General features: G+C 43.8%; 1 protein-coding gene across 1 annotated transcript in view; it reads left to right on the top strand.

Moving 5' to 3' along the window:
* cd82b (CD82 molecule b) overlaps positions 1–23,561 on the top strand; it is a 49,646-nt gene extending 26,085 nt beyond the window's left edge. The window contains exons 2-9 of the mRNA XM_084171043.1: positions 8,431–8,509; positions 11,050–11,122; positions 15,533–15,657; positions 17,135–17,209; positions 19,054–19,152; positions 20,265–20,438; positions 21,561–21,644; positions 21,982–23,561. Of these exons, the coding sequence (XP_084027169.1) occupies positions 8,447–8,509; positions 11,050–11,122; positions 15,533–15,657; positions 17,135–17,209; positions 19,054–19,152; positions 20,265–20,438; positions 21,561–21,644; positions 21,982–22,059 (771 nt within the window). The 5' untranslated portion in view covers positions 8,431–8,446 and the 3' untranslated portion in view covers positions 22,060–23,561. The remainder of the gene's footprint in view (positions 1–8,430; positions 8,510–11,049; positions 11,123–15,532; positions 15,658–17,134; positions 17,210–19,053; positions 19,153–20,264; positions 20,439–21,560; positions 21,645–21,981) is intronic.
* Positions 23,562–23,890: the final 329 nt, after the last annotated feature.

Raw genomic sequence — 23,890 nt, 5'->3', positions numbered from 1 at the left:
ATTCTCGTGTTTCTAACTCACAAATAGTTATTCTATGGTTTTAATTTAATTTTCTTTTTTAAATATAACTATATTAAATATATTCACATGTCACCAAATAATTGATTAAAACACACTGTTTTGCAATGAAGGTCTACAGTAGCCTCAACAGCACTGCGTAGGGTAGCACCATAGTGTAGCCAGAGGACAGCTAGCTTCCGTCCTCCTCCAGGTACATTGACTTCAAAACAAAAACTAGGAGGCTCATGGTTCTCACCCCCTTCCATAGACTTACACAGTAACCTATCAGAGCTCTTGCAGCATGAACTGACATGTTGTCCACCCAATCAAAGGATCAGTTAATGAATCTAGTACTGAAAGCATAAGCTACAGCTAGGTAGCACTGCAGTGCATAAAATAAGGTGAGTAGTTGACTCAAAGAGAGAAAGGCAATAGTTGAACAGGTTTGGACAAATTAATGTCTTCCAAAATGAAGGATAATCAAGAGAGAGAGAGATTTCGTCAAAAAAAAAAAAAAAAAAAATACTTTCAGTATCACTTACTTAGCTAACAAATGAATCTAGCTAGTTTAGCCTACTCAAACACCCTGCTCAAACAGAGGGATGCTATGTTAGCTAGCTGGCTATGACTATCCAACACAACACTGGAACTCTTAAAAGTCAAGGTAAGCTTTTGGTTTTACAAATGTATTGCCACCGGGGCCCGCCGGTGTAAGTGCTAAACTGCTTACTGACTGTACACTGTAACGTTACTGCATGATTGTAGCGGGTTTACTAACTTGTTAGTTCTATTAGCTATGTTGGCTATGAAGTTACTTCAGCTAAAATGGTGACAACGATGTAGGCTATGTGTAGCAGTTGTGATAGGGTTTAGATTTTTTTTTTCGCCTGGTCACATACAGCTGATGTGCTGTGCATTGAAGTCCACAAGCAAAGGGAAAAGGTGAGAGGAGGAAAGCGCATAGATGTGAGAAGGAATACGACATGGCTGCTATGAAATTGAACTGTGTTTACACGTGATCAAGGGTGTATTCATTTCGCCGATTCTGTTGAAAAACGTTTCTTAAACGGAAGGAAGCGGAACGAAACGGGGATAAACATACCTGAATTTGTCCAATAGAGACTCTCGTTTGCAACTGTTGGACTAATGATTACACCCTAGATACAGACAAGAGTGTGCAAGGCGGTATTGAATGTGTCACTGTCTGTCCATGTGTCACTGTCTGTCACCTCAAATGTTTCTCTCGACCTGTGTGCACCTACATTGTAAACTTTCATTCATAGGCTAGGTTTTAGCAACCTCATGATGGGTATAGGGAAACTTTGAGTATCATGTAGTAGCCTAAACCTATCGCTGTTACATTGAACTGGGTGAATGGAATATGACCATGCTCATGAAGAAAAATATCGTCCTCCCTCATCTTAAATGGCACCAACCGCCACTGCTCCTTATATAACTAAATGACTGATATGGCCACAGGCCGTCATCCACTAATGACTACCACGGACAGGCCACACATGTTATAAACCAACTGTGGAAATAACTAAACCAACTTGCATATAATCAGTTACCAAAGGAATGATAATATACACATTCTTTACGCGTATACACCATGCTTGCTTACTTAGCTAATTAACACACTTAGCTGCTAACATAAACGATATTACAGGATTATTACCGGGAAATATAGTGTGCTACCGTACAAATATACAGGGAAATACAATGTAAACAGTGACATGAAATGCAACTTACTGTTTAATAATGCACACGTAAAGGGAACACCGTATTGTACAAACAGCCAGGAGCACTGATAAAGCCTTGACTACTGAAACTTGTCATGGCATGCACCAGGAGCGTGACTAGAAGGCCCTCGTGTGCGCACTTTGCAGGGAGTGACTTTACATCTAGAGTGAGAACAGCACGAGGGAAAAATGTGGTGGACATTCTAAAGAGTGTATTTTCCTACTACTAAGCTTTCAACTTGTTGTCTGTCTGTCTGTCTCAGTAGTCAGACTATCCTACTTTTTATCAAATCTAAGAGCGTGGCAACTTTTGCAAATCTGTAAGCCTTTTCCTTAACGAATGGGCAGTGACTGATTGTACGTTGTTGATGGTATGTGTGATAGTGTTGGTATTAGGGGTGTAACGGTTCACCAAACCCACGGTTCGGTACATATTGCGGGTTTGGGGTTATGGTACAGCGGGAAAATTAAATGCCAACAGTTACTGTAGTTAATTTTTGTTTATTTGGCAAAAGACACTAAACTAAAAAGCACCCTGCTTGTGGCGCAAGTCCAGTCTTTTGCAACAGGGATTGTTATGTTGGGCCTCTCAAGTAGAGTTCTTCAATGGTCCAAAAAGTTGGACCCGTTCCAAAATGGAACTGGGGCTTTCCCACCCGGACCCGATATACAAAATAAATGTTTCAATATAGAGACCCGTTCCAAACTGACCTGAGGACAACTAGACCAGTTCCGTATAGACATGGTCGGATCCAGACCTGGTCTGATCCGAGTGAGGGAAGCAGCAGAAAAGTCCATTTGTAAGCTACTTCATTAATCAGAGCTGAAAAGGCGCGAGGGACAGACACTCTAGCAGGCGGAGGAGGGGCCTTGTGGTGTGTGTACTGTGAACAATTGACACGTGGAGCAAGGAGGAGGGAGGGAGAGCCAGAGACAGCAACCAACCATACCAAGCTGACTCACGCTAGTTGACTAACTTCTAGCTTGTCATAGCTAGGTTATTTATCATCCAATATGATTAAGTAGTGACTGTCTTGACTGCATCAAACCGAGAGAAGCTAGTTAGCTAAGCTAGCTAAGTTAGCCACCTAGCTAGGCTAATTGAGGCTGCATGTGCGTTCTCCCTGTCCTACAGTTACAAATAACAACACCTCCATTCCGATTATTAAGTAGCAGCCTACCTGTTGGCTCTTGGTCATTGTAGCATATCCTTCTCATTTAACTTTTGATTCCATTTTAATGATTAGATAATCTCCTAACTTGCTTTGCCACACACGGAGGCTCTATGACTGTAGTGCTGCTTTGATGACTTGTGATTGGCCAACAACAACAACAACAAGCTACACGCGCCAATCTGCATAGGCTATTCTTGGTGAACATACTGTTAATGTTTTATCCACAACTCTCTGTCCATCGCCGGTGTAATCCACTATGAAGCCAAACGTTCCCAAACTGGAGATTTAAACGATGATGGAGGATCCTCCAATTCTGGTTGATCGTCCCCACCACTCACCATCGTACAGAACTAGTTTGAGTCTGCGCCTCACAAAAGGATATAGACTTGGGCGATATACCGTTTATTCCGTATACCGGGGTATTCCGAAATAACGACGGTATTGCTTATAACTATAAGTTAAGTATAACTATAAGAAATCTAAGATGTGTCAAATAAATGATATCCCGCTCAGGGCTCCAGCTATACATTTGGTTTGCTAACTTGCTAGCTAAGTGGCTAGATGTCAAGATCAAGCTTCTTGGTTACAGCAGAGACATGCAATCTCCTCCTGGATCAAGATTCCTGTTACCTAAATTGTTTTGAAATAGCGCCCCTTGTGTGCACATTCAGTAATACCGTATACCCCGGTATGGTACAGAAACCATATGACGGTATGAAAATCTGGATACCGCCCAACCCTAAAAGGATAGTTTGAAATTGGGCAGTTAAGATTAGAATTTTGATTACAATGTGCGCATAGGCACTAGTTGTTTTAACAGAATAGCTTACAATGTTATTTAAGCTCATATTTACCCAAGAGACAATGGCATACAATTTCAAGGTAGGCCTAGTGTTTTATTTTTTCAAAAAAAAAAAAATTGTATTCATTCGGGTTCACAGTGCGGAACGAACTGAGGTCCCGTACCGAACGGTTCGGTATGAATACGTACCATTACACCCCTAGTTGGTATGTTCTTGATGTAGGCCTAGATGTTTTCAGATTCTGATTCTGATTAGCTCACTAGATCAAACTTTGGGCCTTTTTTGGCTCCCTCATGCCATGTCTGTTTTGGATTGATGGGTAGTATGACTGTTGCCTAAATCTGGAAGAAAGACTGGGAGAGTAGCATGCGGTGGTATAGCTTGTCATTTGATACATGGGGAGTTGGCCTTCTCAGTCCTCCTTGTATGATATTTTCAGACTCTTCAAATAACCACAAAGGCTGGTTTTATTTTCGGTGCTCTTAAGAAAAGGTCTGTGTAGGCTACGTGTTTTCTTTGGTTTATTCAATGGCTGGTTGTAGCCAGGTTGAGGGTATATTCAGGGCTGTCAGGAAAAGGACTGGTGTGGTGAATGTTTTCTTTGGTGTGTGTTGTAGGAGCAGAGACTGAGAATTAGCCGAGCCTACTTCTAGGAATTGTAATGTTTATGATTTCTTTCAGTGCAACTTTTTGGTTGACTTCACTTCACTGATGTTAGGTTAGCCTATATCCTATATTTTCTGTGTTTTTCACTGGAGCAGAGAGTGAAACCTAGCCTGCTTCCAGTTCCATAGTCTGGTAGACCCTGGGCTGGTAATGTGTTGAGCATGCAGGTGTTTCTCTCTCAGGAAAAATACTTTCACACAGTCATGTCTCTTTATAGGACACTGTAGACTAGAGACTAAGAATATGTGTGTGTGTGTGTGTGTGTGTGTGTGTGTGTGTGTGTGTGTGTGTGTGTGTGTGTGTGTGTGTGTGTGTGTGTGTGTGTGTGTGTGTGTGTGTGTAAGTGCGTGCGTGCGTGCATGTCAGGAAACACATCTGTTGTCGTCTGCACCTAGTTGGAGGGGGAACTAGTTATGAATGTATGTAGAATGAGGTTTTTACCGTATAAATAGGATCTAATACAATTCTATGGTTGTTACACCAAAAGATTGCTCTGACATCTGTCGCTTGCTTGTTCCGTTTCACACAAAATAACCTCATAACCTAGTTTTTGTACTGTGTGGTCATATATGCTATGACATCATCTGTTTGTTGAATATTGCTAATGTTTTGCTCCTTCAGAGTAGACCTACTTCATAAACATGGTAATGAAACAGTGTTGATCCTGGTTACAGTGCTTCGTGGCTGCCTGATTCTGGCTTCTACACTGCTGTACAGTGTCAGTAGGAAACAGCGCTGAATAGCTCCCACCACCACACGTGATGAAAATAACATGCATGACCACATGGGCTGGCCTCTCTTATGTTGAGTCATCATGATTCTCAATTTAGTCTTTGAGGTGGTCCTTGTTCTAGTCTGTTCTGGAAGGGTGTTCCTCTGGTTTGTTAGGATAACTAGTCAACCTAAACCAATAGGGATGTGCATCTTTCCCTTTCAAGACGATTTGATACGTATCTAGATATATGGGCTCCGATACGATACAGGAACGATATGTTTTAGTTTGAAACGATTCGGTGCGATCGGTTTGATTAGAGAACGCATCGATGCGATTCGGTTTGATGCGATACGATTCGATGCACTAACATCTCTGAGCTGGATCTACCTGAGCTGAGTCTGTGTGTGTGTGTGTAAATGATTTATGTCCATGGTGTCTGTCTGTGTGTGTGTGTGTGTGTGTGTACATTCTTTATGCCTATGGTGTATGTACTATGCAGGCACCTGAGCTGAGCCATAAGGGAGACTAGGCATCTACCACCCCACTACCACTATCAGATTAGGGGGGGAAATGTAGGTTTTTCTTCCCCCACTTTGGTTCTGAAATATCCATAATCCACCAATGAACTTGTCATTTTTGCAGATTAAGTGTTTAAGGTAGTAATGTATCAATTTTATTGTTTACAAATTAGCTATGACATAGCCAATGAACATATAGCACAACTTTGGATTTCACCCCCATCTCAAAATGGAATGGTTTTGACCGTTTGGATATTTTTAGTGAGCTTATTTTCTCCTCCAGCTTTGGTCCTCGTTATGAAATTATCAACTACCCTGTATATCTAAAAATGACCATATACACTGATAGTTTAAAGCCAAACTACCAAAACTATTGCTGATGGTTAACCTGAACAATCGAAATAAAACCCCGTTCAGCAGGTATAGCCAGATGAGAGTTGTGTCTCCAGTAGCTCACTTTTATTCCGGAAAAACAAAATGTTCAACAGTGCGTAGATAACAATAACCTAGAAAATTACATAGGTTGTCACTCAACTAATAAAGCCATTTTAGCATTTTTTATGTTGAAAGTGCCGTGCAGATGTGCAAGATCTGGAACAGGCCGCATACCTCGCGTTGGTCAGCGCACGAAGCTGGGCACTGTGCCCAGTTTGACTAGGCTACTGATATTCCATGGGGTTGCTTGGCATGCAAAATGACTTGTAGATCAATGACTGTCAACACAGCTACATGCTTAGTTCGACATTGAAGGAGAGGACGCATCAGTTGTCATATGAGGTATTTTCGGAAGGTAGAAAGAAAGTAATATGAGCAAAACATTTTTGTGAATCGGCGATTCGTAACAGTTTGAATCGATTTTCTGACCAATGCATGCTACATTTGGATCGGTTTGGGGTCCGCAGACCGTTGCAGTCCTATCTTAAACATTTGAATCTGCGACCAGTATCGGTGAATTGTTATATCCCTATAAACCAATGTTGTAGGCTAATATGGTTTCAATGACGCTGTTGCAAACAGTTTAGCCTAGAAACCTCTTGCAGGCCGCTCTCTCTCACACATATAGACCACAAGCTCACATACTGTGACCAAGTGTGTGTAAGCAATCTTACAGACAGGTAGTATGTGCTACCAATGGGGCCACAGGCACACAGAAGTTACACACTGTAAAAAGAGGTTGTTGTTGCTGTTATCTAGAAGTGGAGATGACAGTAGAATTTGAATTGCGTTGTCAGATGCAACAAGACGTTGGTGACAACGATGCTGCTTTCCACTTTGCTTCTCATTATAAATCCACAAGTGTTCTATTATTACAATATTTGTTTGTGTATCTTACTGTCTGCAAACAGATAGTTTGTATTTTCTTAGCAAGTTGTGGCTAAAATAAATTGTGTTAGCCGCTAATGCTAGTCGCTAGTTAGCTGGCTAGCTAAATGTACTCAGAGTTAGAGCAAACGTAGCTAGCTAATACAGGCTGATACCAGTGCTGATGTAGGCCTAGATCAGCATGTTGTTTGTGCAACGATATCTTCTAAATCAGAGAGGAATAGGCTAGCATTAATATGTTAGCTAGCTAGCTACATGATGTAAGAGAAAACAAAAATGTAACATCTAATTATGGACAGCTGAGAAACACTGACCAATGCTTTGGTTCCTACCCTGTCACAGTAATTCCTCCCTGGCTTTTTAATTCGTTGTCATGTCAAACAACAATGTATTAAAAGTGCTGCCCACTATATTCCAACTATTTAGAATAGTCATTATATATCCATGATTCCAACAGTTTTGATCTAGATGTTTTGCCCTTATCATGCAACCCTATGTGGCACAGTGTGGAAATGATAACAAATGAGTGCAGGAAATGCTTAAATTTATGAAAATGCTGAAAATGATTGATTGAAGTTGGATTGAACTGTATAAAACAATCAGAATGGAGAAAGACCCACTTATAATTTGTGTTGCCACCCTAGGGTCATGCACCACTTATAAAGCATATTTAGAACTTTTATTATTAAAAAATACCGTCACATACCGCCATATTGTAAGAAAATATTAAAAAATATTGTGGTATGATATTTTGGCCATTCCGCCCCCAGCCCTACAGCACTGTATATCTGTTGAGAATGAACCATGTCGGTGCTGTGAAGATCAAAGTACTGTTTTAACCAGGACCCCTGCTGTGTATAGGATTAGGGTTCTGGAGGGGTTTTTTTTCTCTCTCTCTCTCTCTCTCTCTCTCTCTCTCTCTCTCTCTCTCTCTCTCTCTCTCTCTCTCTCTCTCTCGCCTCGTCATCTCTCTCTCTCTCTCTCTCTCTCTCTCTCTCTCTCTCTCTCTCTCTCTCTCTCTCTCTCTCTCTCTCTCTCTCTCTCTCTCTCTCTCTCTCTCTCTCTCTCTCTCTCTCTCTCTCTCTCTCTCTCTCTCTCTCTCTCTCTCTCTCTCTCTCTCTCTCTCTCTCTCTCTCTCTCTCTCTCTCTCTCTCTCTCTCTCTCTCTCTCTCTCTCTCTCTCTCTCCCTCCCTCCCTCTCTCTTGCTCTGTTGTTTTTCAGTGCCAGCAAGTAGCCGGGGGCAGGAATGCAAAGCTGTTGAAAGCTTTAAAAGGACACCAAAACTGTCTCACGCTGTGCCGTACTGTGATTTGCTGTGTTGAAGAATTCCAGTTGGTGGTTTGCCTCCCTGCTTATTCCTCCAACTGGGATTTCTGAAAAAACCTGGGAACTTTGGGAATGTTTCTGGAATTTTGCAGCCCTACTTTGCATTGTAGCCTAATTATGTTACTGTAGCCTTCATCTAACATAACTGTTTCTTTCTCTCAGTTGCAGAGTCATAACCATGGGGAAGGGATGCATCACGGCAACTAAGTACTTCCTGTTCCTCTTCAACCTCCTCTTCTTTGTAAGTGACATCACCACCTTCAGCCCTAGCCTGCTATCTATGTCAACCCCAGCCACTGTAGCCTTCATTTGCATCAAATCCATCTGACTTAAGAGAATATTACTCTACATGTATAATGACTAGTAGTTATTGAAGATCATTCATAGGCTGTTTCTTGAAATATCCCAGAGGTTAGCAGAGTACATATGTAAATGTTACTTGCCAAACTGATAAGTGTTGTAGTACTGTACTGCAGCAACACAGTCAGCTCACACATCCAGAACAGGTGGTTTTCATCTTCTAACCTTTATTTAGTCAAAAGACCTCACCTGGCAGAGACGTCACTCTTATTCACTCAAAACCCATCCTGAAACGGACACAGCAGCTTCTACATTAAACCTTCACTGATGATGTCCAACCTAACTCTTTACCTCCTCTCCAATTTACTCTCTGTGTGTCTGTGTGTCGTAAATGTGACTCAGGCTTTTGATGTGAACACTCACTGGCCCTCTAATGGGAAGCATCTGTGGACAGAGAAGTTTAGGAAACACCAAGGGGAAGTGGTGGACTGTAGAGGTCGAGCCTAGTTTTAATGTAATAATTGTAATCTAGTGTCTCGGTAAACGTGACTCTGGGTTTTTTATGTTAACACTCTGTGGACAGAGGCTAGTAGTGGGTTACATAGTACTAGTTTATATGGACCTAATGAGGTTGAAACAGGCCCTCTAGTCTAAATGAAGAGGTCTCAATCAGGGGAGCTAATTATTGTAGTGACTTGGGGGGGCTGGTGGATGTGTGTGTTTCCATTTCCAAGCCAAGGGGAGGTGGTGAATTAGGAACCTCTCATCTTTTGGGTTGACCCCCCCCCCTACTAGACATGGCCACTATAAATTCCACACTGCACTTTAGGCTACATTTTTACATTTTAGTCATTTAGCAGAGCGACTTACAGGAGCTATTAGGGTTAAGTGCCTTGTTCAAGGGCACATTGACAGATTTTTCACTTTATCGGCTCAGGGATTCGAACCAGCGACCTTTCGATTACTGGCCCAACACGCTAACCGCTAGGCTACCTGCCGTCCGGTTACACTAGACTCGTTACCAGGTAATTGGCGGAGAATCTGGTTGTCTTACAGGAGCTATTAGGGTTAAGTGCCTTGTTCAAGGGCACATTGACAGTTTTTTCACTTTATCGGCTCAGGGATTCGAACCAGCAACCTTTCGATTACTGGCCCAACACGCTAACCGCTAGGCTACCTGCCGCCCGGTTACGCTAGACACGTTACCAGGTAATTGGCGGAGAATCTGGTTGTCTAACACGACCGTTCGTTGCTGGAGGCGAGTGTCGGAACAGGACGTGGTCTGGACCGGAAACGAAAATTAAACAAGAAACTCAGACCTTTTGGTTCTGGTCTAGACCTGGCTCCTCTATTGGCTAGTTCCCTTTCAGAACTTTTCAGTCTGGCCCTTTGTGTGTTAGGTCAGTCTGAGTCTGAATGGGAGATCTCCCATGGATCTGTTACAGTAGAGAAGGTGTGGTGTAGACCTGTGGTTCCCAACCTTTGCTTAACCTTGGCACACCTAGATGGGATCGTCACGGCCGTTGAAGAACGGGTCAGACCAAGGCGCAGCGTGAAATGCATACATGTTTATTCAACTGAATAAACATACAAAAACAACAAAAGGCAACGAAAACATGACGTCGGAAGGCTATACACTAACAAGCCAAACTCACCGAGCACAAACAAGATCCCACAACCCAGGCAGGAAAAACTGGCTGCCTAAGTATGATCCCCAATCAGCTGCCTCTGATTGGGAATCACACCCGGCCAAACATAGAAATACAAACATAGAATCAACACACACATGATATTCACACCCTGACCAAACTAACTAGAGATCTATAGGTCAGGGCGTGACAGGGATTAAAAGTAATGCGGCTCACCTAACATTTTTTGATTCATTAATTTAGTAGTAATGACCTCCGTCTCATCTAATTCATACTGCAAAATCATAACTTTTCTGTTACCAAGTTTTTATAGATTAAATAGGGTTTATTTCAACTATTTTTTATAGTTCCTTACTCATGATGATTAATTTGTGTGTACTCCTTTAAGAGCCTCCCATGAATCCATGCTAGACGTAATTTTTTTTAGCTCCGGTAAAATAGGTCTTTAGTTTTTAACGGTTTGAGCCAGAGAGAAGTGGTTTTCTGCATGGTAAAGGTGCAACCATGGAAACAAAGCCATGCTCCGTTTGTTTCTATGTCGGAGCCTGTGGTACAGCTAAGCCTACTCACTTGCCTGTGCTAATAGTTCTCACTGGCAAAGTAAAATGATAGAAATGACTTTGCTCGTGATGCGCGCACCTCAAACGATACAAATGTAACAACAGCCTGAGCGCACCAGACTTGAAAGAGAAGAGAGAAAAAAGAGGGAGCAGACATACTATCATACCTGACTGTATTGTATTGTACTGGTCCAGGACAATTGTCGCTATCTGGCTCGAAGGACCATGAAAAAGAGTGCCACCTTGTAACTCAATTCCTTTTCCCTCTGTAGATCTTTGGAGCATTGTTCATGGGCTTTGGACTGTGGGTTCTCCTGGATAACCAGAGCTTCATCGCAGTTCTGCGTAAGTAAGAGCACACTCACTCACACACACACACACACACACACACAGTCACACACACACCCTATGTGATCTTGTCTGATAGTTGTTGATACTATCTATCTTAGCACAAGTGTTCTATGCACAGGGGAAGCCAAAGTAGAGATTGGAAAGTGTGCTTGTCAGATCCTAAAGTTTTACTGCCGTTACTACCCCAGTCCGTGTCCAATCCTAAACCCTTAGCCCAGTCTGTGCAGCTTATGTGGATGTAATCTTACTGGTCTCATTCCCACGAACACAAACCCAAGGGAAGAGGTCAGAGGTCATCAATTAAGAGCAGAGGGATGTAAGCACTAAAACAATAATGTGACCCTCAACTGATAGTGTATGGTACTCTCAACCACTAGAAACAGCTATCTGGTTCGGCAGGCACGCATGCACACACACATAGAGGCGGAAGTGACCGATCACTAGCGATAGGCTAGTGATCAAGGCATCTGAAGTAGTTTCATCCTGTGTTAGAGGACGGCAGCTTACTTCAACCCTACTAACTCTGCCGTTCACACGCAGCATGTCACCTTATTTCCTAGATTGTCTCCACACGCAGGTGCAAACACTTTGCGCGCACACACATATGTCGTCAGATCTGTTTCAATACCTTGCATGCCGTGTGAAGAGGTGGCAGAGATGCCCGCCATCTTTTCTGCTTTAGTTTTATTGGTTTCTTATAGACACAACAAGTCAATAGGAAACTCAGTCGCACTCTGTAGCCCGAGGAGAGCAGGCCAGCAAGGGAAACATGGATGGAAAAACCACCTACTGTAAATCTCCCTGATTCATTATAAATGCTTTCAATGTGTTCAGCTTCAGCAACAGAAGAGCAGAAAGTTGATCCTCTCCCTTCAATGATTCTGCTTTCGATTTTTTTATCTGGAAGTCATACGCAACTTTCTATTTGAACTGCTCTTGGAAAATGTACTTCTCTTGGCGTGTAGGATGTTTTCCTGCATAACTCTGAACTTAATTCTAGTTGATTGTATTCCATCAACGAGTTGTAATTCTGGAGCGGCCAGTGAGATCTCTCTCAGAAGGTTAGGTGGAGTAGTAGATAGTCTATATTTAGTCTGGAACGTCCATAGGGGTTTCAGAAATGAGTTGTGAGAGAGTATTAACTGGCCAGAACTGGAAGTGTTTCCCGGACCTCTCTTCCCTGTGACACACATACTCACACACACACACAGAGAAACTTGACGTGTTTCCCGGACCTTTCAGGCCTGGCCTGAGTCCTCCCTCCTCTCTTCCCTGTGGTCATCATTTCCCACTGGGTCTCCTTAAAAAAATCTCATGGGACTTCCTGGCTAAATAAAGGCTAAATTAAATAATCACTGAAGAATGGAGATTCTGTAATCGGGATTGCCCTCTAAATGTTTTCCAAGGTCACTGAATGTTGATTGGAGCCTGGTGCTTAGCCTGGGCGAGCATCCCTCTCTGCTGATCTAGGATCTCTTCCACCCCTGTGCATATAATCTTATTCATTATAATCTAAAAGGCAAACCCGATCCTAAATCAGCACTACTCCTACTCTGACACTCATTGTGTATATGGGATACTGAACTACCCTGGATCTGTTCTAAGGTCAGCGTCGAGCGTAGCCTGCTGCTTGTCATTGGCCAGTCTCTATTCACAGCCGTTGTGGCGGAAATACAGCGGATGTGATAAGAGACTAATGATTGGCCGGTTGTCCGGGACATAACACAAAGCACAGCCCTGGCCCCAGTCTCTTTATCATCCATTGTTTGTATTATCCAGCTGTTCCTCTACAGATAGCTGAGATCCTGTATGCTCCCCCTGTTCCCTCGGACCATACCCGTACCCTTTTCCCCCAGGGCCACCTTTTTCATATAAAAAAATGCCCCAACCTAGGATATATATTTTGAAGCCCATTTTGAGTTCGATGTGGAATCACTGTGTTCAAGATGAGAATATGTACTCAATTCGGTATCTCTGTATACAGACTAAATACGTGGCCCTAGCTGGAAATGTTTATACAGTGAACCCTGCTATGCCAAATATTCCCCCTAAGCCTGAGCTGCTGCTGGTTTCCAAATGGCACCCTATGGGCCCTGGTCGAAAGTAGTGCACTATAAAGGGAATAGGGTTCCATTTGGGACGCAGCCTAGAAATTAACTCTTTAAATGTACGTTTCCGTGGAAACACATGCTGACTACAGGGAAAATCTGTTTTAGCTACACTACCACCAGAGAATGCAGATGTGCATTCTGAGAAACGTTACTAGTCTAAAGGCTTTGAGATCCCGCTTTTAGAAAGTACCGAGCTGTGAAATGAAGTCCGAATGCAAGTTTCAGTGTTTCGCTTGCTAAGCTTTCTGTCGCCAACGACCTTTGTCGGAGTTAGGAAGTCCACAGTCACAGTCACAGTGTTCCTTACTTCACATGCTTTGAGTCTTACAGGACAGTACACGTGTGTTCAGACCAACTGCTCCTCTCTCTCCTCTATTTCCGCAGGGAACGTGTGTTTTGTAGTGAGAGTTTGCTGTCAGCGGATGCCAAGTGCTGTAAGACATGTGTAGCTTAGAGCTCTGCTTTCTGTGTTTGAGCCCTTCAACTAGCTTCTTTCCGGTAATGCTCTGTAGTGCCGTATGTGTGTCACACATACACGCACATTGGACAGGGCTTTACTGGATATAGATCAGTGTGTGTGTTAGATCCCCCATAAATGATAGTCCTGAGCCACATACAGTCTGTCTATATGCAGTGTCCTGCTCTGTACTTAGTAGCAGACCCACCCTGAGAAACTCAGGCCTTTTCATTATCCCATAACCACTGCCACTGACATATGCATGCATGTAGGTTATGAGCGCGTATATACAGTATAGACGAATGTGTTTATGCCTGTCTGATGTGGGATAGCCTATATATATCTGTCTGTCTGTACACAGTACGTACACACAGTGATGTACGCCGACTTGGTTTACTTTCACTATAGCTAAACTGTAGAATAGGTATATGATTATACAGGCGTTGTTTATCCTTCATGGATATGTCGCGTCAATTGCAACGAAGAGGCAGAGCTCCTGCAGGCTACCGCTGTATTTCTTAAAACGAAACTAACGGGAGATAACATGCACTTGCGTGTTAAAACAAACTTGATTGCAACAAACCAACAGATCAGTTGATCTCTTGTGTTACCTTGACACGTGATTATGATACTAAGACAGCTGCGTCTACGTTCTCGACTCCCGCCCTCAATTAAATATCAACCTATCAGTAGTATCGGAAACAGTAAGGCTTATGAATTAAACAATACTTATTAGAGTATGAGAATATAGAAGTAGTGGGCCGTTTCACCTTCAATGGAAAAATAGTATGTGTGCTCTTTGAAATAACCTTATTACACTTCATTTTCATTTGATAAAAAACATAATTATGTAGGCCTAACTCATGATTGACTTGATTTAATACACATTTCAAATATGGACAGTCCAGGGATATTTCCCCCCAATCTTGATAAGAAATGACCATACTTTTTAAAGACAACTTTCTTTTAAAATAGATAATAGAATATGAATAACAATAGACTACACAAACAGTAGTTTACCACTCATACAAGGTGTTGGGTATTGCCACAGTAAAGAGTTAACAAAGGGATATATTCTGCACTCTGAGGCAATGCTTTGAAGTGACTTATTGGGTTTTATCGTTAGAGTGTTTTGGCTGGTTTTGATGTGACTACATTGTGATTGTATTATTCATGGAACAGGGTTGAGTAAAGTTTGTTATGCAATAGATAGGACTCTCTGGTTCTTCTGGCCGTGGCCCCAGTGATTTGGAGCCGTGTCCCAGATCCAGAACGATAAGGCAGGCTTCATTCCAGACAGAGATTGGGCCTCTCTGGAGCTTCTCTGGACCTCCTCCAAGAGAGAGAACGAGATAAAAGACAAGAGGTTTCATCCATTTTAGAATAAGGCTGTAACGTAACAAAATGTGGAAAAAGTCAAGGGGTCTGAATACTTTCCGAATGCACTGTATCTTCTCCTCTCCTCCAACCCCACCCCCTTCCATCCTGTATCTAGCCCCCATTCTACATACCACTGACTCTGTTAGCCAAGGGAATCAATCCATCTCCTCTCCATTCCTCTGCTCTGGTGGGCCATTAAAACTTTCGTAGTGCAGAGAATTGCTAGAATGTTTAGAATGCAACATGTGTCTGGTCTGTGGCAGACCGCATTGCTTTGCTTGACTATGGTACTACTGAATGCACAGGTTACATGGTACTTCACCTGCCACATGTGCATAACTTTTTAGTTGACCAGGACTAGGCCTGATTTTAGCTAGTGGGTGATATGGATTCTGGTTCAGTGTATGTTATGTTGTGGGCTGAGTGTTTACCTTTTCCTGTATGTCTTCCATACAGAGGAATCCTCTACCACACTGAAGGTAGTGTCCTACATCTCCATCAGTGTGGGGTCTCTCTCCATGGCCATGGGTTTCCTGGGCTGTATAGGAGCCATCTATGAGATACGCTGCCTGCTGGGCCTGGTGAGTAAACACACACAACACCACTACTAACACGCTTATGCTAAACCTGACCCTCAAGTTTCACAAATTCGAATTACGCATTGACTCTTGGGTCTTCAATTCTTATTGGGTCGGCCCTGATTTGTTATGGAAGCGTGTATAGACGCACAGAGTCCTGTTTGGTCTATGGAGGATTGTTAGTTCAATACCGTCCTGTGTGTTGTCGTCAAGGTCAGCAGTATGTGTGGATTTACTGTGGTGAGAGGGTTAAAGGGTGGGTGAGGAGGGGTTACAGGGAGTTAAGCCTGGGAGCTTTAGGGGTGTAGTGAGGGGAGCGGGGATGAGGGTGTGTGGTAAGTGGAGTGGAGGGAGTGGAATGAAGGATGAGAGGAGGGGAGCTGAGAGGGGAATGACCTCATAAGGGTTAAACCTGCTAGCTCGGGGCCAGGGAGTAATGGGTGCTTGTGAGGGGGGTTGAACCTGCTCTGCTCAGGGGGTTAATGGAGGTGCTGATGAACTGTAGTGACCCAGTTAGGATGACAATGACCAGCTGTCAGTTCCTCGGCTGTCTGCCTATGGAGGAACCCCCTGAAACATGCTATGCAGTCCTACTGTTAGTGGACATACACAGTGCCGTTTCAAGGTGGTGGTCCTCTGTAGCTCAGCTGGTAGAGCACGGCGCTTGTAACGCCAAGGTAGTGGGTTCGATCCCCGGGACCACCCATACACAAAAATGTATGCACGCATGACTGTAAGTCGCTTTGGATAAAAGCGTCTGCTAAATGGCATATTATTATTATTATTATTATTATCAAGGCATAAGCAATATACGTGGCTGCTTAGGGCCCCGCGGCTGCTAGGGGGGCCCCAACCAATTATGATTCATTTTTTTATTATTATTTTATTTTTTAAATATTATTTCAGTCATGGTCTCAACTTACTGTCAGTTATGATAGTAGAATACAAAACGTGCAATTTCGAAATTTGGTAGTGCATCAGCAGTTTTCCTATTGTTATGTTAATAGACATTATTTTGTCTATGCCCCATGGCAAAATGTGTAGAATTGCAGGACATTAACTTTAAAGCTGCAAATGTTTCTCTCCGCCACCAAGAGGGGGGGCCACTAAAATGTTTTGCCCCTGAGGTGGGGGGGGGGGGGGTCAACCAAATCTCGCTTAGGGCCCCCAAAAAGCTAGAAACGGCCCTGCACATACTCAATTAGCCATGCTCTGCTACTGCGAAAGGATTTCAAATGACTTACAATATTTTAGTGTCCATTCAACTTCTGAGATTCCATTTCAGATTGACTACTACTATACTTTAACTTTAAACTGACTAACATTTCAACTCAATAACATTGGCTAACATTCTCTGTAAAATTTGGTTTGGCCTGTGTCATGCAAACTAAACCATTGTTGTTTTGAACTGTTATCATAATGAACCTGTCAAACTCACTTTCCCATGATGCTGTCTGTCTGTCTGTCTGTCTGTCCCCAGTACTTCACCTGCCTCCTGCTCATCCTCATTGCCCAGGTAACTGCTGGGGTGCTCATCTACTTCCAGAGAGACAGGGTGAGTTATACCTTCCTCCCTATGTCCTTCCCTGTTCTTTCTACCCCACACTCTCTCCATCTTCATCTCCCTCTGCTTCACTCTCCCCCCTTCTCCTTCCCTCTCTTGGCCTCGCAGCTGGGACATACCTTGCATTCCCACTCCCCCCTAGACAGCTGTACCTGCTTTCAAGTCCTGACTGCTGGGAAGGCCTTCTTGGAATCCCCTCTGACCCCTGACTGTGATGGAATGGACAGTTAGGGTTGGTGTAACAGGAACAGGGTGTGCCAGGAGTGAAGCATTGTTCTGGGATGAATCAACGGTTGCGTTCCGATTCTCAACCCTTCTCTGGAAGTGTACACTCGTGCACTTCCCCTTATGGATTTAAAAGGATTGAAGTGATTGAAAAAATATGACTGGGGATTGATGTGAGGGGTGGAGTGAGGGTTGGGGTGTGTCAGGGAGGCTGGGGGTGGGAAAGGGTGTGGAGGGTGGCACAATGCGAAAGGCGTGTGCTTGTGAAATGTGTTTCTGGATGGAGACATGTAATCACGGTGTATGACGGCACATCGCCCCCTATAGGTAGGAGAGGGGCACTATCGGCACAGCCAGGGTTGGTCAACTGTAAATCTACTGTAACATAAAAACAGCATAGATACAAACTTGAGTTTGAGATATTTGAGTTTTTACCAGAGTCAAATCGCTCTAGCTCAAGAGGGAAGCTTTTATTTAATTGTTTAACTCAAAATCAAGGTAGAAAAATGATATTCAAGATTTCATATCAACTTGTTTGGACCTGTGATTCTTGTTTTATAGAAGAAAGAAGAGTAGGCTAATGGGTAAAATTGGATGTGTGTGAACAAACGGGACTGTTTTGTTTGAGCCGATCTGACCGGTTTGAGTTCTGTTAACTCAGCCGTTCCCATTATCAACTTGAATCTCATGATCCACAATAGGTGGGGGTTACTGTGGTCTTTCGTGTGTGTATGTGTGTGTGTGTGTGTGTGTGTGTGTGTGCAGACTTGCTCTCTGCGTTTAGGGTTTACCACAGGCCAGGGCAGGGTAGGGTGGCACACTTTCCCAGAACAGGGTTGGGCTCCCTCCCCTCTCCTCCCATATTGAGTCCTGTAGACACCTCCCATGTAGGCTAGGTACCTCCCTACCATGTGGCCCTCTAATATACACTGAGTTTACAAAACATTAGGAACACCTTCTTTTGCCCTTAGAACAGCCTAAATTCGTCGGGGCATGGACTCTACAAGGTGTCAAACGCGTTCCACAGGGATGCTGGCCCATGTTTACTCCAATGCTTCCCACAGTTGTGTCAAGTTGGCTGGATGTCCTTTGGGTGGTGGACCATTCTTGATACACCCGGGAAACTGTTGAGCGTGAAAAACCCAGCCTGGCACCTAATACCATTCCCAGTTTTAAGGCACTTAAATCTTTTGTCTTGCCCATTCACCCTCTGAAAAGCACACATACACAATCCATGTCTAAAACGTCTCAAGGCTTAAAAATCCTTCTTTAACCTGTCTCCTCCCCTTCATCTACACTGATTTAAAGTGGATTTAACAAGTGACATCAATAACTGATCATAGCTTTCACCGGGATTCACCTGGTCAGTCTATGTCATGAAAATAGCAGGTGTTCCTAATGTTTTGTACACACAGTGTATAGCTTGTTGTCATAATTTGTGTATAGAAAGGCAATTGAAACATGACATTGTGCTGTTTGTGTGCGTTATAACACATGCTCTGTGCTATATTCAGCTCTCATAATATTAGTGCTTCAGGCCTAGGTAATATTAGTAGCTTTTCTTGTCCTAACTTTGAAAGTTAAATTAGCTCCTTTGTCTCCCTGTGCAGCTGAAGCATGAGATGTCCAACATCATCAAGGGGATGTTGGTCAACTACACTGGTCAGAACAGGACCACAGAACACACCTGGGACTATGTACAGAGGACGGTGAGTAACTGGACCTGCCTTAGTTTCCACTTTATCAATGTTGATATTTACAATGAACAGAAATATAAATGCAACATGTAAAGTGCTGGTCCCATTTTTTCATGAGCTGAAATAAAGCTTATTTCTCTCAAATGTTGTGCACAAATTTGTTGACATCCCTGTTAGTGAGCATTTTATCCTTATCAAGAAGCTGATTAAACAGCATGATCATTACACAGGTGCACCTTGTGCTGGGTAGAATAAAAGACTACTCTAAAATGTGCAGTTTGTCATACACACAATGCCATGGATTTCTCACGTTTTGAGGGAACGTGCAATTGGCATGCTGACTGCAGGAATGTCCACCAAATTGAATGTTCATTTCTCTACCATAAGCCGCATCCAACGTCGTTTTAGAGAACATGCATCTCAACCGGAGACCACGTGTAACCACGCCAGCCCAGGACCTCCACATCCGGCTTCTTCACCTGCGAGATCGTCAGAGGGGGTGCTGAGGAGTATTTCTGTCTGTAATACAGCCTTTTTGTGGGGAAAAACTCATTCTGATTGGCTGAGCCTGGCTCCCCAGTGGGTGGGCCTGGCTCCCAGGCACACCCATTGCTGCACCCCTGCCCAGTCATGTGAAATCCATAGATTAGGGCCTAATGAATTCATTTAAATTGACTGATCTCCTTATATGAACTGTAACTCAGCAAAATCTTTGAAATTGTTCCATGTTGCGTTTATATTTTAGTTCAGTATAGTTCAGTTGTCAACTGAATGTGATACTGTGCTTTCAACTTTCTAAAAGCACAAGCACTCTCACAGCACTATTTATCCAAAGGTTTCCACTTTAACATCCCCCTCCCCTGGCTCTCATCTGGCTCTCCAGCCAAGCCTTTCACCCCATAGTGTTCATGAGAGCATCAGGCAAGAGTGTTGGGTTTCTGTTGCTGTTTGAACACTGTCTGTTTCAGCAAATAATATAACTGGTACATATGAATCATGCGTTCTCCCCCCCTTTCTCTTTCTTTTGTTCTATCTTTCTGCCAATCCCCCCCCCCCCCTCTCCCTCCTCCCTCCTTCTCTCCCTCGCTCCCTCTCCTGCCTCCACCCCCCCTCCCTCCCTCCAGATGAAGTGCTGTGGTTGGACTGGTCCTGGTAACTGGTCGGAGAATTTGACGATCAGGAACAGTTCTGTCTCCATGTACCCCTGCTCCTGTCGGAACGAAACCCTGCCCGGGACAGACGTCAAGGAGATAGGGCTCTGTGAACACCTGTCCAACGACCTGCCGGTCTACGAAACGGTATGTTGAAGGGGGGAGATAGAGAGAGGGGGGACAGATGTCAAGGAGTAGGCTGTGTGAACACCTGTCTACTGAACTGCCTGTCTACAAAAATGGTATGTTGGAGAGAGGGAGAAGTGGAAGGGAGGGAGAGGATGGGAGAGAGAGGGAGAGGGGGGACAGATATTAAGTAGACTGGGCTCTACCGATCTGCCAATCTACGAAACGGTATGGAGGGAGATGGGGAAGGGACAAGGACAGATGTCAAGGAGACTGGGCTCTGTGAACACCTGTCTGCTGACCTGCCTGTTTACGAAATGGTATGCTAACTATACCGAAAGCCACACCCTGGCTCTTGTTCATTAGTGCAAACCGTAGCAAAATGTTTCTGTTGAAATTTTATTTGAACAGCACATTTCTGTTTAGCAAAGGACTATCTCATCTCATATACAAAGTTGTAGTCCTTTATTAATCTAATCAGACTCCTCCTGACCATCCGACACAACCTAGTCATGTCCCAGATGGTAATTCAGTAAGGCAGGACTACAGTAGTACTTAATCCCCCTACTACTGTATGGTGACAGCAGCAATCCATGTTGTTTGTGTTGAGTAAAGGCCTCTATTCACACAGCAGAGACACACACACACACACACACAGCAGAGGGCCGATTAATGTTTCCTATGTTTTCCTGTAGGGCTGTTGGACTGTTATTATAGAGGGATTCTTTTTGTGTTCTCTCTCTCCAGCCAGCCTCTGGGTGTTATTCTACCGCTCTCTAGGCCCCGCCAAAGACAACACACACACACACACACACACACCAGTATACACGCTGCAGCGCTGAGCCTCGTCCAAAGACAACAGTGGTGTTTGAAGAGCGCTCTGTGTTCTGTCTGGTTGAGCTCTTCCCCTCATCCACCTTTCTGCACTCCTCTCGCTCTCTCAATCTCTCCCTTTCTCTCTTTCTCTCCCCTTTTCTCTTTCTCTCCCTCTCTCTCTACAGGAGAATTCAAATGTGTTTTTACTTTGATTTCTCTATGTACAGTATGTACATTACCTGGATTGTGCCATTAAAGGTTTTCTAAAATTCTAAATCTGTCTCTCTCTCTCTCTCTCTCTCTCTCCCTCCCCCCCTTTCTCTACAGGGCTGCATGCATAGTGTGGAGGGCTGGCTCCTGGAGAACTGTGGAGTTATTCTTGGAATCGGTGTCGGAGTGGCAGTCATTGAGGTATCGCACACACACACACAGGCCCACACACACACATTACACACACACACATTACACACATGCCCACACACACACACAGTCCCTCATCATGTGAGGTATGAATGTATGCAATGTATGCATCCTGCACCTTCAAGACTAATAATAGGAGTCTTCTGTGCCCCACCCTGTTTCTGTGCCTGGTGTGGTTGTCTTTTGTGTATGCTAGTTTTGGTTTTCATGCTTGTGTGCGTGCTTGCCATGTGTGTGTATATGTGCGTGTGTCTGTCTGTGTGTGCGTGCATGCATTGGTGTGTGTGTGAGCTTTTAGCATACCTAACCCAGTTGTTTTGTCCACCAGCTTCTGGGAATGATCCTGTCTATGTGCCTGTGTAAGAGTGTTGTCCAGGAGGACTACACCAAAGTACCCAAGTACTGACTATGAAGACCTGAAGACAGGAAAAGCCATACACCACACACATGCATAGCATAGAAACACAGACATGCAGCGACACACACGCAGACACACACTCTCACAGTGAAACACAGACGCAACTGTCCTGACTCGCCTGTATCTCTTGTTACTCCTTCCTGAAGTCCGGACACACGCACACACACTTCCCAATCAAGCACAACATATGGACCTGCATCTTTTTGGACACACACATTGTCGTCTTATCTTTTATCAAATTACTTGGTTTTAGAAGACACTCATCTTTAGGTATTAATGAATTCAGCGCTGGGTTATTACGTATCTGATGGAGTGAGTGTGAACAAACACCCGTATGAACCCAGGATGTTCCTCTGTTCTCTTATTTTCTGTCTCTTCCTGAAGCGCTTATCGTGGCTGTTAGTTAATTAGTTAGTAAGCTCAGTCTTTGTTTGTGAGAGCACTTTAGTGACGTTTTGTGAGCTGTTGATCAGTGAGACAGAGAGAGGACCTGGACCTGTGATGATCTAGGATCAGGTATCCCCTTTCCATTATAATCTATTCATTATTATCTAAAAGGCAACTGATCCTAGATCAGCACTCCTACTTTATGAATATGGGCTTTGGGGAGGAGCGTGAGATGGAACACTGTGGAGGGGGTACAGCAGGAGAGAGAGGGGGAGGAGGTGAAAGGAGGCCAGATGTTCCCATACTGTATCCCACAGCTGGTATTTTTGGTGCTGGGGTGGGTTGGAATGGAAGGCCTGCCCTAGACCAGAGCAGGGAAAGGCTGGTGGGTTTTTACTTTGACTCTTTCATCAGTCTCTCCACTGAGGCCTTAATGTCTCCTCTCTTCACCTCCTCCTTTCATCTGCCCTCCCTCTTTCTTACGGGTGTGTCTGGTCTGACTGGTCTCCGTAAAACGAGTAGCTACCAAGATTAATGAATCGTTTTTCATGAAGTATATTATACACTAGGTGTGCAAAACATTAGGAACACCTTCCTAATATTGAGTTGCAACCCTTTTTGCCCTCAGAATAGCCTCAATTCGTTGGGGCATGGACTCTACAAGGTGTCGAAAGCGTTCCACAGGGATGCTGGCCCATGTTGACTCCAATGCTTTCCACAGTTGTGTCAAGTTAGCTGGATGTCCTTTGGGTGGTGGACCATTCTGGATACACACGGGAAACTGTTGAGCGTGAAAAACCCAGCAGCGTTGCAGTTTTTGACACACTAACTGGCACCTACTACCATACCCTGTTCAAAGGCACTAAGTGGTCCTCTGTAGCTCAGCTGGTAGAGCACGGTGCTTGTAACGCCAGGGTAGTGGGTTCCATCCCCGGGACCACCCATTCACAAAAATGTATGCACGCATGACTGTCGCTTTGGATAAAAGCGTCTGCTAAATGGCATATTATTACTTAAATATTTTGTCTTGCCCATTCACCCTCTGTATGGCACACATACACAATCCATGTCTCAATTGTCTTATGGCTTAAAAATCCTTCTTTAACCTGTCTCCTCCTCCCCTTCATCTACACTGATTGAAGTGAATTTAACAGGTGACATCAATAAGGGATCATAGCTTTCACCTGGTCAGTCTATGTCATGGAAAGAGCAGATGTTCCTAATATTTTGTACACTCAGAGTACACTACCGTTCAAAAGTTTGGGGTTACTTAGAAATGTCCTTGTTTTCGAAAGAAAAGCAATTTTCTTGTCCATTAAAATAACATCAAATTGATCAGAAATACAGTGTAGACATTGTTAATGTTGTAAATGGCTATTGTAGCTGGAAACGGCTGATTTTTAATGGAATATCTACATAGGTGTACAGAGGC

The sequence above is a fragment of the Coregonus lavaretus genome (assembly GCF_964263955.1).
Source record: "Coregonus lavaretus genome assembly, chromosome: 11".
Lineage (NCBI taxonomy): Eukaryota > Metazoa > Chordata > Actinopteri > Salmoniformes > Salmonidae > Coregonus > Coregonus lavaretus.
Note: the sequence above shows the minus strand (reverse complement) of the source record. Positions and strands in the feature narration are given on the sequence as shown.